We start from the raw sequence: 15,112 nt of genomic DNA, 5'->3' as shown, positions 1-15,112 counted from the left end.
GGTTGCTGTGCAGATTTCAGTACAACTGCTTAAGTGCCAAAAACAAAAATTTTCATAATGTTAACACAAGGTAAACTCTGGAATTTGATCACCAAGGAAGTTTTCAAAAAGCATGATATGGCAGTGTTTCTGGAGTTTGCAGCTGACTTCCATTAGAGTTAAAAATGTTCCTTGCTACTTATCAGTTTATGCTCAAATGCTAGACTAAACTTGCTGCATGTGGGCAGAGATTACTTTGTTATGGGTTATGAGCCTCCCTTCAGTCAAATGAGGTACCAATGGAATATAAGAAGTGCAAGAGAACACTTCAGCAAAAAATCAGGAGGACTAAAAGAAGGTATGAGGTTGCCCTAGCAGACAAGTTGAAGGAGAATCCTAAAAAATTCTATAGCTGTGTTAAGAGCAAAAGGATTGCTAAGAATAAAATTGGTCTTCCAGAAGATCAGGATGGTAATCCACGTGTGGAGCCAAAAGGGATGGGGAGATCCTAAAAATTGATTTTTTGAATATGTATTTACTCCAGACGTGGACCTAGAGTCTATTGAAGTGAGGGAAGGTAGTAGTGAGGTCATGGACTGTTAGAAGATTACAGAGAAAGAGGTGTTTGTTATCTTGAGGCAAATTAAAGTGGGTAAATCCCCAGGGCCTGACAAAGGTTTTCCCTTCGGCCCTGAGGGAGGCAAGCACAGAAATTGACAGGCCCCAGTAGAGATGTTTAAATCCTCGTTAGCGACAGGTGAGGTACTGGAGGATTGGAAGATAGTTGATGTTGTTCCACCCAGGAAATTATAGGCCAGTGAGCCTGACATCAGTAGTGGGAATGTTATTGGGAGGTAGTATAAGAGACCGGATATATGCGTGTATGGATACACTTGGATTGATTAGGGATAGTCAGCATAGCTTCATGTGTGGTGTGGCTTCATTGTGTATAAGATGATGAGAGGCATTGATCGTGTGGATAGTCACAGGCACTTTCCCAGGGCTGAAATGGTTAGCACAGTTTTAAGGTGCTTGGAAGTAGGTACAGAGGAGATGTCAAGAGTAAATTTTTTTTACGCAGAGAGCGGTGAGTGCGTGGAATGGGCTGCCAGCGACCGTGGTGGAGGTGGATACGATAGGGTCTTTTAAGGGACTCCTGGGGAGGTACATGGAGCTCAGAAAAATAGAGGGCTATGGGTAAGCCTAGGTAATTTCTAAGGTGAGGACATGTTCGGCACAGCTGTAATTGTGCTGTAGGTTTTCTATGTTTCATGTGTGGTAGACTGTGTCTAACTAATCTGAGAGTTTTTTGGGGAAGTTACCAGCAAAGTGGATGAAGGCAAGACAGTGATGTGTGTGGGGACTTAGAAAGGCATTTGACATGGTCCCGCATGGGAGGTTGTTTAAGAAGGATCAGTTGCTCGACGTTCAAGCTGAGTTGGTAAGTTGGATTAGATGTTGGATTTGGGGGAGAAGCCAGAGAGTTGGTAGCTGATGGTTGCCTCTCTGACTGGAGACTTGTGACGAGTGGAGTGCTGCAGGGATAGGTGCTGTGTCCTTTGTCATCTCTATCAATCATCCGGATGATAATGTAGTTAACTGGATCAGCAAATTTAGAAATGACACCGAAATTTGGGGTTAGTGAATGGCAGTAAGACTATGCAATGCACACAAAATGCCTGAGGAACTCATCAGGCCAGGCAGCATCTATGGAGGGGGGTGGGGGGGGAGCACAGTTGATGTTTTGGGCTGAAACATCAGCTCTGCTTGTTTCCATAGATGCTGCCTGGCCTGCTGAGTTCCTCCAGCATTTTGTGTGTGTTGCTTGGATTTCCAGCATCTGCAGATTTTGTTTTGCCAGTAAGACTATCTGGACCAGCTGGAAAAATGGGCTGAAAAATGGCAGATGGAATTGAATGCAGACAGGTGCGAGGTTTTGCACTTTGGTGGGACCAACCAGAGTAAGTCTTACACAGTGAACAGTTGGACAGAATAGAGTGTGGTAGATCAAAGGGATCTGGGAATACAGGTCCATAATTCATTGAAAGTGGCATCACAGCAGGTTAGGGTTGTAAAGGAAGCTTTTGGTACATTGGCCTTCATAAATCAAAGTATTGTGTACAGGAGATGGGATGTTGAAGTTGTATATGATGATGGTGAGGTCTAATTTGGATTATTGTGTGCAGTTTTGGTCACCTACCTACAGGAAGAGTGTAAGTAAAGTTGACAGAGTACACAGAAAATTTACACGGATCCTGCCAGTTCTGGAGGACGTGAGTTGTAAGGAAAGATTGAATAGATTAGGACTTTATTCCTTCGAACATAGAAGGTTTAGAGGAGATTTATAGAGGTGTACAAATTGAGGGGTACGGATAGGGGAAATGCAAGCAGGCTTTTTCCACTGATGTTGGATGGGACTGCAATTGGAGGTCGTGGGTTAAGGGTAAAAGGTGAAAATTTAAGGGGAACATGAGGGGAAATTTCACTCAGGTTTGTGAGAGTGTGGAATGATCTGCCAGTGCAAGTGGTGCATGTGAGCTGGATGTCAATATTTAAGAGAAGTTTGGATAGGTACGTGTGACAGGCGTACGGAGGGCTATGGACCTGGTGCAGGTCGAAGGGACGAGGCAGTTTAAATGGTTCAGCACATACTAGATGGGCTGAAAAGCCTGCTTCTGTGCTGTAATTTTCCATGACTGAGTCCACCATTAATCATCAAGCATGACTTTACATTAATCAGAATCAGGTTTATTATCACCAGCATGTGATGTGAAATTTGTTAACTTAACAGTAGCAATTCAAAGCTATACATAATCTAGCAGAGAGAGAAAAAAAATCATAAGTAAATCAATTACGTATATTGAATAGGTTTAAAATAATGTACAAAAACAGAAATACTGTATATTTTTAAAAAGTGAGGTGGTGTCCAAAGATTCAGTGTCCATTTAGGAATAGGATGGCAGAGGGGAACAAGCTGTTCCTGAATCGCTGAGTGTGTGCCTTCAGGCTTCTGTACCTCCTACCTGATGGTAACAGTGAGAAAAGGGCATGCTCTGGGTGCTGGAGGTCCTTAATAATGGATGCTGCCTTTCTGAGACACTGCTCCCTAAAGATGTCCTGGGTACTTTGTAGGCTAATGCCCAAGATGGAGCTGACTAGATTTACAACCTTCTGCAGCTTCTTTCGGTCCTATGCACGAGCCCCTCCATAACAGACAGTGATGCAGCCTGTCAGAATGCGCGCCACAGTACCACTATAGAAGTTTTTAAATGTATCTGTTGACATGCCAAATCTCTTCAAACTCCTAATAAAGTATAACCGCTATCTTGCCTTCTTTATAACTACATCGATATGTTAAGATCAGGTTAGTTCCTCAGAGATCTTGACACCCAGGAACTTGAAGCTGCTCAGTCTCTCCAGTTCTGATCCCTTTGAGGATTGGTATGTGCTGTTTCGTCTTGCCCTTCCTGAGGTCCACAATCAGCTCATTCATCTTACTGACGTTGAATGCCAGGTTGTTGCTGCGGCACCATTCTACTAGTTGGCATATCTCACTCCTGTACGCTCTCTCATCACCACCTGAGATTCTACCAACAGTGGTTGTATCATCAGCAAATTTATAGTTGGCATTTGAGCTATGCTTACCCGCACAGTTATGGGTATATAGAGAGTGGAGCAGTGGACTAAGCACACACCCCTGAGGTGCGCCAGTGGTGATCGTCGGCGAGGTGGATATGTTATCACCAATCCGCACAGACTGTGGTCTTCCATTTAGGAAGTCGAGGATCCAGTTGCAGAGGGAGGTACAGAGGCTCAGGTTCTGCAACTTCTCAATCAGGATTGTGGGAATGAGGGTATTAAATGCTGAGCTATAGTTGATGAATGGCATCCTGACGTAGGTGTTTGTGTTGCTCACACTTTACTCTCATTTCCACCAAATTTATTTGGAATGAAGTAAATTAGCATCAAACATCTGATTGTATGGTGGAGTATTAACGAAGCAGCTTTGGAAAGTATTGTTCTGTGTTCATAGTAACTTTGCAATGAAGGTGAAATCCATCTTAAATACTTGAAAACAATCTTTAAAAACATGATTGATTTGAAACTGAAGGTGTTTAAGTCGCATCAATTTACTAGTGTTACAAAGTTGAGAGATCAGGAAGTAAAGCTATGTGGTCTAAGCATTCGATGTGCTGAAAATGTACATTTCAGACTGGAAAGTTGCAACTGTTACTCTGCTATTTAAGAAGCGTGAGAGGCAGCAGAAAGGAAGCTATAGACCTGTTAGCCTGATGTCAGTGGTTGGGAAGTTGTTGGAATCGATTGTTTGGGATGAGATTACGGAATACCTGGAGGCACATGACAAGCTAGGCCAAAGCCAGCATGGTTTCCTGAAAGGAAGATCCTGCCTGACAAATATACCACAATTTTTTGAGGAAATTACAAGCAGAGTAGACAAAGGAGATGCAGTAGATGTGGTGTGCTTGTATTTTCAGAAAGCTGTTGACAAAGTGTACATGAGGCTGTTTAACAAGATAAGAGCCCATGGAATTACAGGGAAGTTACTACTTGCATGGGTAGAGCATTGGCTGATCAGCAGGAAACAGAGTGGGAATAAAGGGATTCTATTCTAGCTGGCTGCCAGTTACCAGTGGAGTTTCACAGGAGTCGGTGTTGGGACTGCTGCTTTTTACGATGTATGTCAGTGACTTGGACTATGGGATTAATGGATTTGTGGCTAAATTTGGTGGAGCAGCGGGTAGTGTTGAGGAAATAAAGAGCCTGCAGAGAGACTTGGATAGTTTAGGGGAATGGGCAAAGAAGTGGCAAATGAAATACAAATGTTGGGAAGTGTATAGTCATGCATTTTGGAAGAAATAAACAGGCAGACTGTTATTGAGATGGGGAGAGAATTCAAAATGCAGAGATGCAAAGGAACTTAGGAGTTCTTGTGCAGGATATCCTAAAGGTTAACCTCTAGGTTGAGTCGGTTGTGAAGAAGGCGAATGCAATATTGGCATTCATTCCTGGAACTATAGAATATAAGAGCAGGGATGTGATGTTGAGGCTCCATAAGGCACTCGTGAGACCACACTTGGAGTATTGTGTGCAGTGTTGGGCTCCTTATTTTAGAAAGGATATACTGACATTGGAGAGGGTTCAGAGAAGATTCACGAGAATGATTCCAGGAATGAAAGGGTTACTGTATGAGGAACATCTGGCAGCTCTTGGGCTGTATTCCCTGGAGTTCAGGAGAATGAGGGGGGATCTCATAGAAACATTTCAAATGTTAAAAGGCCTGAACAGATTAGAAGTGGCAAAGTTATTTCCCATGGTATGGGAGTCTTCGACAAGAGGATATGACTTCAGGATTGAAGGGCATCCATTTAGAACAGAGATACGGAGAAATTACTTCAGAGGGTGGCAAATCTGTGGAATTTGTTACCACGAGCAGCTGTGGAGGCCAGGTCATTGGGTTTATTTAAGGCAGAGATAGATAGGTTCTTGATTAGCCAGGGCATCAAAGGGTATGTGGAGTAGGCAGGGGATTGGGATGACTAGAAGAATTGGATCAGCCTATGAGTGAATGGTGGAGCAGACTTGATGGGCTGAATAGCCTATTTCTGCTCCTATATCTTCTGGTCTTACTTAAATGTTATTTACTGGAGTGACTGTAGAAGAAATCCTTTTGTATAACATTGATTCTTCCTTTAAGTTTACTGATCCTGGCCGGGTAGGTGTGTGTATCAGAATTCTTCTCCTACAGAAAAGTAACCTGGAGTTTCTGCAAGGCTTTTCTTTTGATCCTTTTAAATTTGTGCAAGTGCAAACGTGTGCAAAAGCACTTGTGGAAATGCTAAGTGAGGTTTCTATAGAAGTATAATTGATAGAAAAATGGGAGAAAATTGCACAATAAGTGCAACCACTAATTAATTCAAGGCTCAATTTACCATTTGAGTGCTATTTACAGACCTGTATCCATGTATTTATAATTGAATCAGGGTTGTTGAGCATAGAAAGCTACTTCTGAGACCATGATGTCAATGCTATCATGATGATCTCTACTAATCCCACTTATCTGTATTACATATCCGTCAATGCCCTGCAAGTATCTATCCAAATGCCTCTTAATTATTACTTTTTCTGACTTCACCACCACTTTTGGCAGCTCAATCCAAATACTAACTTTTAGTATGGAAAATATTCCTCCTCAGATTTTCTTTTGGTCTCCTTGCTTTTATTTTTAATCTCCAGTTTTAGGTATCCCCCAGCATGGGAGACTGACATTGACAATCTACTTTATCTATGCCTGTCACAGTTTTACACACCTTTCAGCTTTCTTCCCTCCAGGGAAATCAGACCTAGTTTATTCAGTTCCTCTTGTTAACCTTGTCTGTACCCTTTCTTGATCTGAATCTTCCTATATCAACTGCACAACAAGTGTGGCCTTGCAGAGTGCAGTGTGACATCCCAAATCTTACACCCAAATATTCAGTTTTATTCAAATTTAAGTATTTTTTTTTGTTTTGTTATGATTTGACTATGGTTAATGACTGAACTATCCTGTCAGATACTCCAGCCAAATGACTGCGGTTATATTTGGTATCTCCTTTATGGTCTGAGGGATTTCCAGATAAAATGGTGTGATATTTAAAGGGTCTAAGCATTGCTTAAAAGTAATGTAGCTCATCACGCCTATTGTTATTCTGTAAGATGACCAATCTATGGCCTAATTCCCTGCACTATCTTTTATTCCTTGTTCTTTGTTAACTTTTTATTAACAATGGCAATTAAACAGCAGTCTGATAATAATACCAAATATCTGTTGAGTAATATTTTCTTGTTATAATTGAAAGATCTTTCTCTAATTTTGAGCTGATATCTCAATTCCCCAACATGTGAAAATAGAGAAAATGAAACTGCTTGCCATTGTCACAAAATGTTGGAGGAACTCAGCAGGCCTGGCAGACTGACGAAGGGTTTCAGTTCGGAACGTTGACTGTACTCTTTTTCATAGATGCTGCCTGGCCTACTGAGTTCCTCCAGCATTTTGTGTGTGTTGCTCAGATCTCCAGCATCTGCTGGCTTTCTGGTGTTTCTAGTTGCAATTGTCTTTCTAAGACAAGTACAATTTAAAATTTTTTATTTTCCTGATTCAATGTCAGACATGGAAAATATAATTTGCAGTCTGTATTTTGACTGACGAGCATGGTGGAGTCTTTGCAGTGGTCCTTGTAACTGGAAGTAAATGGACCTCTGGATTTTCTCGGTAGGTTTTGGCACGGATTGCAAATGCTACAAGGCCAACAATTCATCTTTGTGAAATAGTTAATGAGCAGCAACTCGAAAGACTTCTGCTTCTGCTGGTAGGAACAGACTTCAACAGGGGAGATATCTCCTGGGGTGGAGCATGGGCACAGTATTCTTTGACCTGTATGATTCAAGATATCTTGGCAGGTAGGAAACAAGAAAAATTAAATCCATTTGTTTCTTCCTCAAAAATGATTTGTTTTGTTTGATAAGTCTTCAAGTATTGCATAAAAGCCTAATTTTAACTGTGGATGAACTTTAGATTAGTTACATATATATTGAAACATGCAGTAAAATGTATCATTTGTGTTAACAATCAACAGTCTGGGGATGTGCTGGGGGCACCTCTCAAGTGTTAGCACACTTCCAGTGCCATTGTGGCATGTCCAGAAGATTCAGCAGAACAACACACAGCTAATGTACAACAAAACAGACTACTTTCCCCACTCCCCACCAGTTACGCTTTCTCCAGACTCGCTTTACCCTCCATCTGTGTCTGTCTTCAGATCCCTCAGAGACTGTAAATGTAGTTGAAGGCATGTTTATTGGCTTGTGTGGCAAGAATCATTTCTGAGATAAAGTACACATAATAGAAATATTCTTCATCTTTTCATATCTTGTCTTCCTGCTCCTTGGCCCTACCTTCATGATAGCTTATTCTCTCTGGCATGTCGTTGATCTCCCCTTTAATTCTTTTGCCACTTCCATATACCAAGGGATAGTTTACTGTAGCCAATAAATCTACCATCATATCTGCAATGTAGAAGAATGCAAGTATCTGGTTGAAACCATTATGATCAGAAACTCTGTACAAGCAGTACTTGATGTCAGGATCAGACCAGGGTCCCTCTCTCTGTAAGGCTGCTGCACTGCAGAGCCACCCAATTGGCCATCATTTTCTGTAAACTAATGAATTACTTTACTGATTCAAGATTATAATCTCATAGGTGTAGTAGTAAACTGAGTTGTTGTTATATTCACATATTTTAAGTTACACATATTGGAAGTATGCAACAGGTCAATCAACTATTCTTAAAATTGATCAACCTTTTGTGAACTTATTCAAAGTTTCTCTGATTCAATTTGATTTTGTTTCTCAAAATTCAATCTGTTCTGTGTTGATTTTTGAGTAGCTTTGCATGCAAGTAGTATATATGTATTTCTGTTCAAAAGTTGTAACCTTCTACAACTGGCTTAAACTTGGAATAGGTGAATTATTGTCACCAGTAATTGTGGACACGATGGAAGAAGGAGCCACAGGTGAAGATGTAGGGGCATCGGTTACTGACTCCGATGATTCCATCCCGCAACCATCTGTAATTCCACTTGTGGAATCTATAGATGAACCTTTAACCCCAGATATTACAGGTGAGTGATTTAATGGACAGGTTGTCCTTTTTTTAAAAAAATAATTTTTAAGAACAAGTTATACTGTCAGTTTTTATAAATTAAAAACAAAAGCACAGCCTTAAAATTGCCTGGTGAGTGTATGTGGTCCATTTCCATACATTAGTTAACCTACTTGGCAATGTTAAAGCTGTTTTCATCATCCAAAGGTGCTCCATCTGCATCATCTTTGGAAAAAGATAAAGACAAAGACTTTGACATGCTACAAGACCTGATGGATGTTGATATTGGTCCCCTAGATGTTGACTTTGATGAAGATCCCCTTGCTGCCAAAGTGTTCAAGGTATAGTACCCACAATTAAATTTCATCTTTGCATGCAAAACTAATATTTGGTTAAAAAGGATCTCGCGCTTTCCTGGCATATATGATGAATAAGCTCTTCTCAGGCTTCCAGCCAGATACAGGTATCGATTATAACCAACGTTTCGATGACGGGGATGATGACTGAGCATTTCTAAATTCTACTGGAATTCCTAGGCAACATACCTGAAGAAGATGGCTGAGTTTGTCTTTGAAACATTGGCTATAATCAATATCTGTACCAGGCTGGAAGCCAGAGAAGAGTTCATTCGTAATATTTGGCTATTATTGCTGGAATGGGTTTAATTGTGTTGCCTTGGGCAGAGTGGGCTTCTGCTTTTCTCCCCTCTTATCGCGTCCATTTTGTCTTGCAAAATCTCAAAACTATTAAATGAGCATCAGTAACTTAACTGTACACTAGGAAGTAGAAATTAATGATAAATCTGGAAAGAGAAGTTAATTGGCCATATATTTAAATTAAAATTGATCAATTCACAGCTTTATCATTTCAGACTATTATTATGCATTCCTTTTTTGATTTTCTGATTAGAGATTATATTTGTTCAATTTGATAAATGTATAGTTCAGTTATGTTTGGGGAGCCCAAGGCAACATAATTTAAATGGTTGTGCTAGTAATTTGAGGATCAGGTTGAGCACAACTTGGGTGATTTTAATTGGGCTATTTCAGGGCAGTGAGTAGGTTTGCTTTTTACTTTAGCTCTCATCTATGGATGTTTGTAACTATGCAAGTTATGCTGTAAATTTAAACCTTTGTGTATAATGCTATCACTACGAGTAAAATATTAGTGGTAGAGAATGGTCATTAAACAAATTAGTGTTATTATTCAACATTTTATTTTTCTATTCACAAAAGCCTATTAGCAGTACTTGGTATGATTATTGGGGTACGGACTATGGCACTTACAGTTACAATCCTTATATTGGTGGCGTTGGAATTCAGATGCCTAAACCACCGCCTACCAGTGAGAAGAATGGATCTCAAAGTATATCCGTTTCCGTATCACAAGGTTTGTATGTTTAAATTTTGTTTTGCGCTTTGACACCAAGTTAATAGCTAAAAACAGACAAAATAGGTTTGTTTTTGTTTGCAACGCAGCACTGGATGCTCGTCTGGAGGTTGGTCTGGAGCAGCAAGCTGAGCTTATGTTGAAGATGATGGCCACTCTGGAAGCAGATTCCATTCTTCAGGCTCTCACTAATACATCTCCTACAGGTTAGACATTTGGCTTGTTTAGTTCTCCTGAATACAGAATATATCATTAGAGCAAAGTGTTCAATAATAGGAATGTAAGGAAAGAAGTTAGTCTAATCCATTATTTGGCTGCTGCTCTGTAAGTTTTATTTATCCACATTATTGCATATTCTGCAATATGCGTCCCTTTATAAAGATTGAGGCAATGCATACTTTGAAATTCTAAATTCACCTTAGATATGGGAGGAAATTATGACTTGCATTGCTCTTTTTGTGAGGAAGGCTTTCCTGAAAGCACTTCAACTTCCCTAAATTTGCCTCTTGCATTCTTGTTATTTTGACTCCTGCAGATTTAAAAATCAATCTAATTAATTGGGAGGGCAGATTAATACATAAAGTAGCTTGGCTTTGTGATGTGCTCTAAATATTGCCACATTTTAGGGATGACATTATTAGTTTGACTCTTAATTATGGTGTTGGGGAGTCTGGATTCATGCTGTATCTTTGGTTCCAATGCACTCATTGTCAAGTCAGAAATGGGCACTTGTATCGTGATTATACTTCTGTGATGCTCTGTATTGGAAGCTCTTTGCATCGGTGAAAAGTACTTAAATGATATTTGACCTTCCATATGGAGAATGCTTCATAAAGCATTCAGGATAATTAATCCAATTAAGCATGCACTGGTGTCACCAAATTGCTAATGGGGCAAATTATTTTGGAGTTTGCTGTATTTTGAAAACAATTCCATTTTGGAGTACTTTTCTGCAAAGGGATATGAGATGGGTGTCAACACAAGTGATTATGTAATACTGGACATGCTAAAGCCCTCAAATGCAAAATTCCTCATGGAATGATATATCTAGCTTGTTTAGGTCTCGTGAATACAAAATACTGGGATAAATAAATGCTTGCTAATGAGTAGTAAGTTATTAGAGCCAAAATTGCCAATCTGCATTGTGACTCTGCCCACTAATATGAATGGAAGAGTGAAAGTAGATTTTCTATTGTATTTCACCAGCTGCAGAGAACTGAGGACTGCATTAAGTTTTAGGAAACATGCCAATAGTAACAAAAAATGAAAATCTCCTTTTAATTTTAATTACTTCAGTATCTCAGCCTCCTCCTGGAACCGATGACTCCTTGCTGAGAGGATTGCATTCATCTGGTCAGCTGATTATGCCACCACCATCAATTCCAATGCTAAGTGCATGCTTCAACAAACTATTCTCTATGCTACAAGTTCACCATGTTCAGGTATGAAAAACAAATCCTATCACTAGTTTTAGTCAACACACACCAAAGTTGCTGGTGAACGCAGCAGGCCAGGCAGCATCTCTAGGAAGAGGTACAGTCGACGTTTCAGGCCGAGACCCTTCATCAGGGTCTGTCCTGACGAAGGGTCTCGGCCTGAAACGTCGACTGTACCTCTTCCTAGAGATGCTGCCTGGCCTATTGCGTTCACCAGCAACTTTGATGTGTGTTGCTTGACTTTCCAGCATCTGCAGAATTCCTGTTGTGTACTAGTTTTAGTCTGCAGTTTCTCTTTTCCCACCTTTAATGCAGTTTTTAATTTTGTTTCAGTTGGAATCATTGCTGCAGTTATGGCTTACATTGAGCATGAATGCTTGTTCTGTTGGGAATGAAGATACTGGAGCAGATGCTTTTTTATTTAATGCAAGCAGAGTTCCGATAATCCCTTTAAATCAAGGTGAGCAGCTTCTTACAAAATCAGAAACTGGTTCCTTTTTTTAAATAACGTATTGAAGGATTGATAAATTTTGTTTGAATAACTGAGTTTAAAATTGTATTAATTTGCTGCTGGAATCTCATATCTCGGTGTAATGCAAATTTTGAATGTTTCTGAAATTACCCCTTATCATTTAAATTGCAGCTTCAATATCCAGCCTCTTAACTGTGTTGGCTTGGTACCCAAACACTTCCCTGCGGACTTGGTGCCTTGTGTTGCATAGTCTTACTCTTATGACAAACATGCAATTGAATGGTAAGTGCACTTTGTTGGCAATTCTCTTTCATATTCTGTAGAATTAATAACTCGATTTCATTTCCATACATCATGAAGGATAGTTTGGTTTACCACCTCTTCTGAGCCCTCCTGAATGAAAGGAGCCTCCAGCTTTGTTTTGTCTTTGCCAAGTTACAATTTGAGCTCTTTTCTGCAGTACCAATTATAATTGCAATTTTAAAAAGTTTGAGTTGCTTTTAGAAAAAGGATTTAAAAAAAAAATGGGAAAGTTAGTTACTATTTTTAAAAGTAGTGTTGAGAGGTTTCATGATGACCTTTTGGAAGTCTGAATCAGTTTGGTTTACTGAGCTACACCTTGAATGATGTTCTTGCACTATTGGTTTAAAGTTCTATGATAAATATCCACTTGTTTCAGTGATATGGCCCTTTGGATGGTTCAATGCCACTTGTCCCAGTTGTTTATCTATGGTCCAGCCTTCCTGGATTGAGATACCATACTTTATTAGCATGTTCCTGTTAGAGTATTGTGAATTGTTTTTTTTTATCCAGATGAAAAATGTACATTTAAAACACAGTATCACTGTCTCATAGTCCAAATTAGTACTCTGGGTTTTGCTTCATCGAGTCATGGACTTCTTGTAAACCTCCAACACATTTCTGTTTTTAAAACACTAAGACACATCAACAGTACTAAAGATAGAGACAATTTAAAATTTTACTCATTATTTTTATAAAGATTAGCTCCACTTTGAGCAGAATGGTAAGAAGGCAGATTTTCAAAGATGACAAATAGGGTTTTAGAATCCCAGTGAAAGAGGAATGTTATACGAGTAGGTGGAGCAAATTGCTACAGAAAACATGCTTGAATAAAAGACCTGTTCAATGCATAATATTCTGTTGTAACAAAAGATTTAGTAGCTGCTCTCCAAAATAAGTTTGTTAATTTAGTTCTATATTTAATAACTAATTTTGGTATGATCCAGTTGTTTTAATTTCTTTTGCCTCAACTGGAAAATAAAATTGGTAAGAAGTGACTTTTTTCATCAGTTTAGACATCTTTAGTTAATTATGTCTGAATCCAAAGGGCAAGCATGTGAAGTGAGAAGAGGTAAGTTCAATGTAGATGTACAGAGTTCAATATGTAGATTGTTACTATTTGTTAAAGACATCAGCAGCTTGATTGACTGAATTTCTATTTCAGTTGCTCCAAGTAACAGTATTGTTTTGCAAGAAAATACAGCGCATGTGATGGTGTCAGATCCAAACATGATTCACGTATTAGTGAGATTCTTCTCGGGAACCAGTCCTCATGGCACTTGTCAGCATAGTCCACAGGTAAAACGTGGTGACTTAGTAATGTGTGAATTTTGGTGCATTGTTTCCACTTTTTTTTTTGTAAGTTTCTGTTGTATTTGAAAAGACAATGTGACCATAGTACAGCTCCAATGCCATATTTAAGTTCGCTGACAACACCACTGTTGGCAAAATCAAAGGTGGTGATGAAGTAGCACTATAGGAAGGACATTGAAAATCAAACTGAATGGTGCCACAACAATAACCTGTCACTCAATGTCAGCAAAACCAAAGAGCTGATAATTAACTACAGGAGGAGGGAACTGGAGGTCCTTGAGCCAGGTCCTATTACGGGCTTAGCAGTGGAGAGAGTAAGCACTTTGAATTTCCTTGGCAGTATCATTTCAGAGCATCTGTCTTGGGTTCAGCACGCAAGTGCTATTAGAAAGAAGACACAATAGCACCTCTTATTTTCTTAGAAGTTCTATTGTCTTCTCCCTGAAACCTTTGATGCCCTGACTAATCAAAAACCTATCAACCTCTGCTTTAAATATACTCAAAGAATTGGTCTCCACAGCTCCCTGTGGCAACAAGTTCCACAGATTCATTGCCCTCTGGCTAAAATAAATCCTCCTCGTCTCTTCTAAATGGACATCCCTCTGTTCTGAGGCTGTGCCCTCTTGTTCTAGACTCCCCCAGTATAGAAAACAGCCTTTCCATATCCACTCTATCTTAGGTTTCAATGAGATTTCTCCTCTCTCCCTGCCCCCCCCCACCACTATTCTTCTAAACTTTGAGTACAGGCCCAGAGCCATCAAATGTTCCTCAAACATTAGCCTTTTCATTCCTGTAATTACTCTCGTGAACCTCCTTTGGACCCTCTCCAAATGCAAGCACACCTTTTAAATAAGGGGCTCAAAATTGCTCACGATATTCCAATTGTGGTTTGACCAATGTCTTATAAAGCCTCAGCATTACATCCTTCATTTTTTATCTGCTAGTCTTCTCAATTGAATGCTAACATTGCATTTGCCATCCTCGCCACCAAGTCAACCTTCAAGATAACCTTTAGGGAATCCTGCACAAGGGCTCCCAAGTCCCTTTGTATCTTTGATTTCTGAGTTTTCTCCCCATTTAGAAAATAGTCTACGCTTTTATTCCTTCGACCTTCCACTCCCCTACATTATATTCCATCTGCCACTGCCCATTCTTCCAATGCCTCAAGTCCTTTTGCAGCCTTCCTAATTCCTCAACACTACCTGCCCCTCCACCTATCTTTGTATCGTTTGCAAATTTGGCTTGAAAGCCTTCAATTCCACCGTCCAAATCATTGATAGATAACATGTGAAAAGAAACTGTTCCAAACACCAATGCCTGTGGAGCACCTCTAGTCACCAGCAGCCAATCAGTAAAGGCCCTTATTCACACTCTTGCCTCTTGCCAGTCAGCCAGTCTTCGATCCATGCTAGTATCTTTCCTGTAATACTGCAGGTACTTGCCTTGTTCAGCAGCCTTGAGTATATTCTCAAGTGTCAAAGACATTCTGAAAATCCGGTAAACAGCTTCCACTGACTCTCCTTTGTCTATCTTGTCTGTTATTTCTTCAAACAATTCAAACA

General features: G+C 39.8%; 1 protein-coding gene across 1 annotated transcript in view; it reads left to right on the top strand.

The window, feature by feature from the left end:
- birc6 (baculoviral IAP repeat containing 6) overlaps window positions 1-15,112 on the top strand; it is a 270,551-nt gene that overhangs the window by 127,086 nt on the left and 128,353 nt on the right. Inside the window, 9 exon segments of the mRNA XM_072264879.1 lie at window positions 7,254-7,437; window positions 8,500-8,658; window positions 8,847-8,980; window positions 9,875-10,028; window positions 10,118-10,234; window positions 11,325-11,470; window positions 11,798-11,924; window positions 12,108-12,218; window positions 13,402-13,535. Of these exon segments, the coding sequence (XP_072120980.1) occupies window positions 7,254-7,437; window positions 8,500-8,658; window positions 8,847-8,980; window positions 9,875-10,028; window positions 10,118-10,234; window positions 11,325-11,470; window positions 11,798-11,924; window positions 12,108-12,218; window positions 13,402-13,535 (1,266 nt within the window).

The sequence above is a fragment of the Mobula birostris genome, chromosome 8, assembly GCF_030028105.1.
Source record: "Mobula birostris isolate sMobBir1 chromosome 8, sMobBir1.hap1, whole genome shotgun sequence".
Taxonomy (NCBI): Eukaryota; Metazoa; Chordata; class Chondrichthyes; order Myliobatiformes; family Myliobatidae; genus Mobula; species Mobula birostris.
This window is presented reverse-complemented; position numbering and strand designations above follow the sequence as displayed.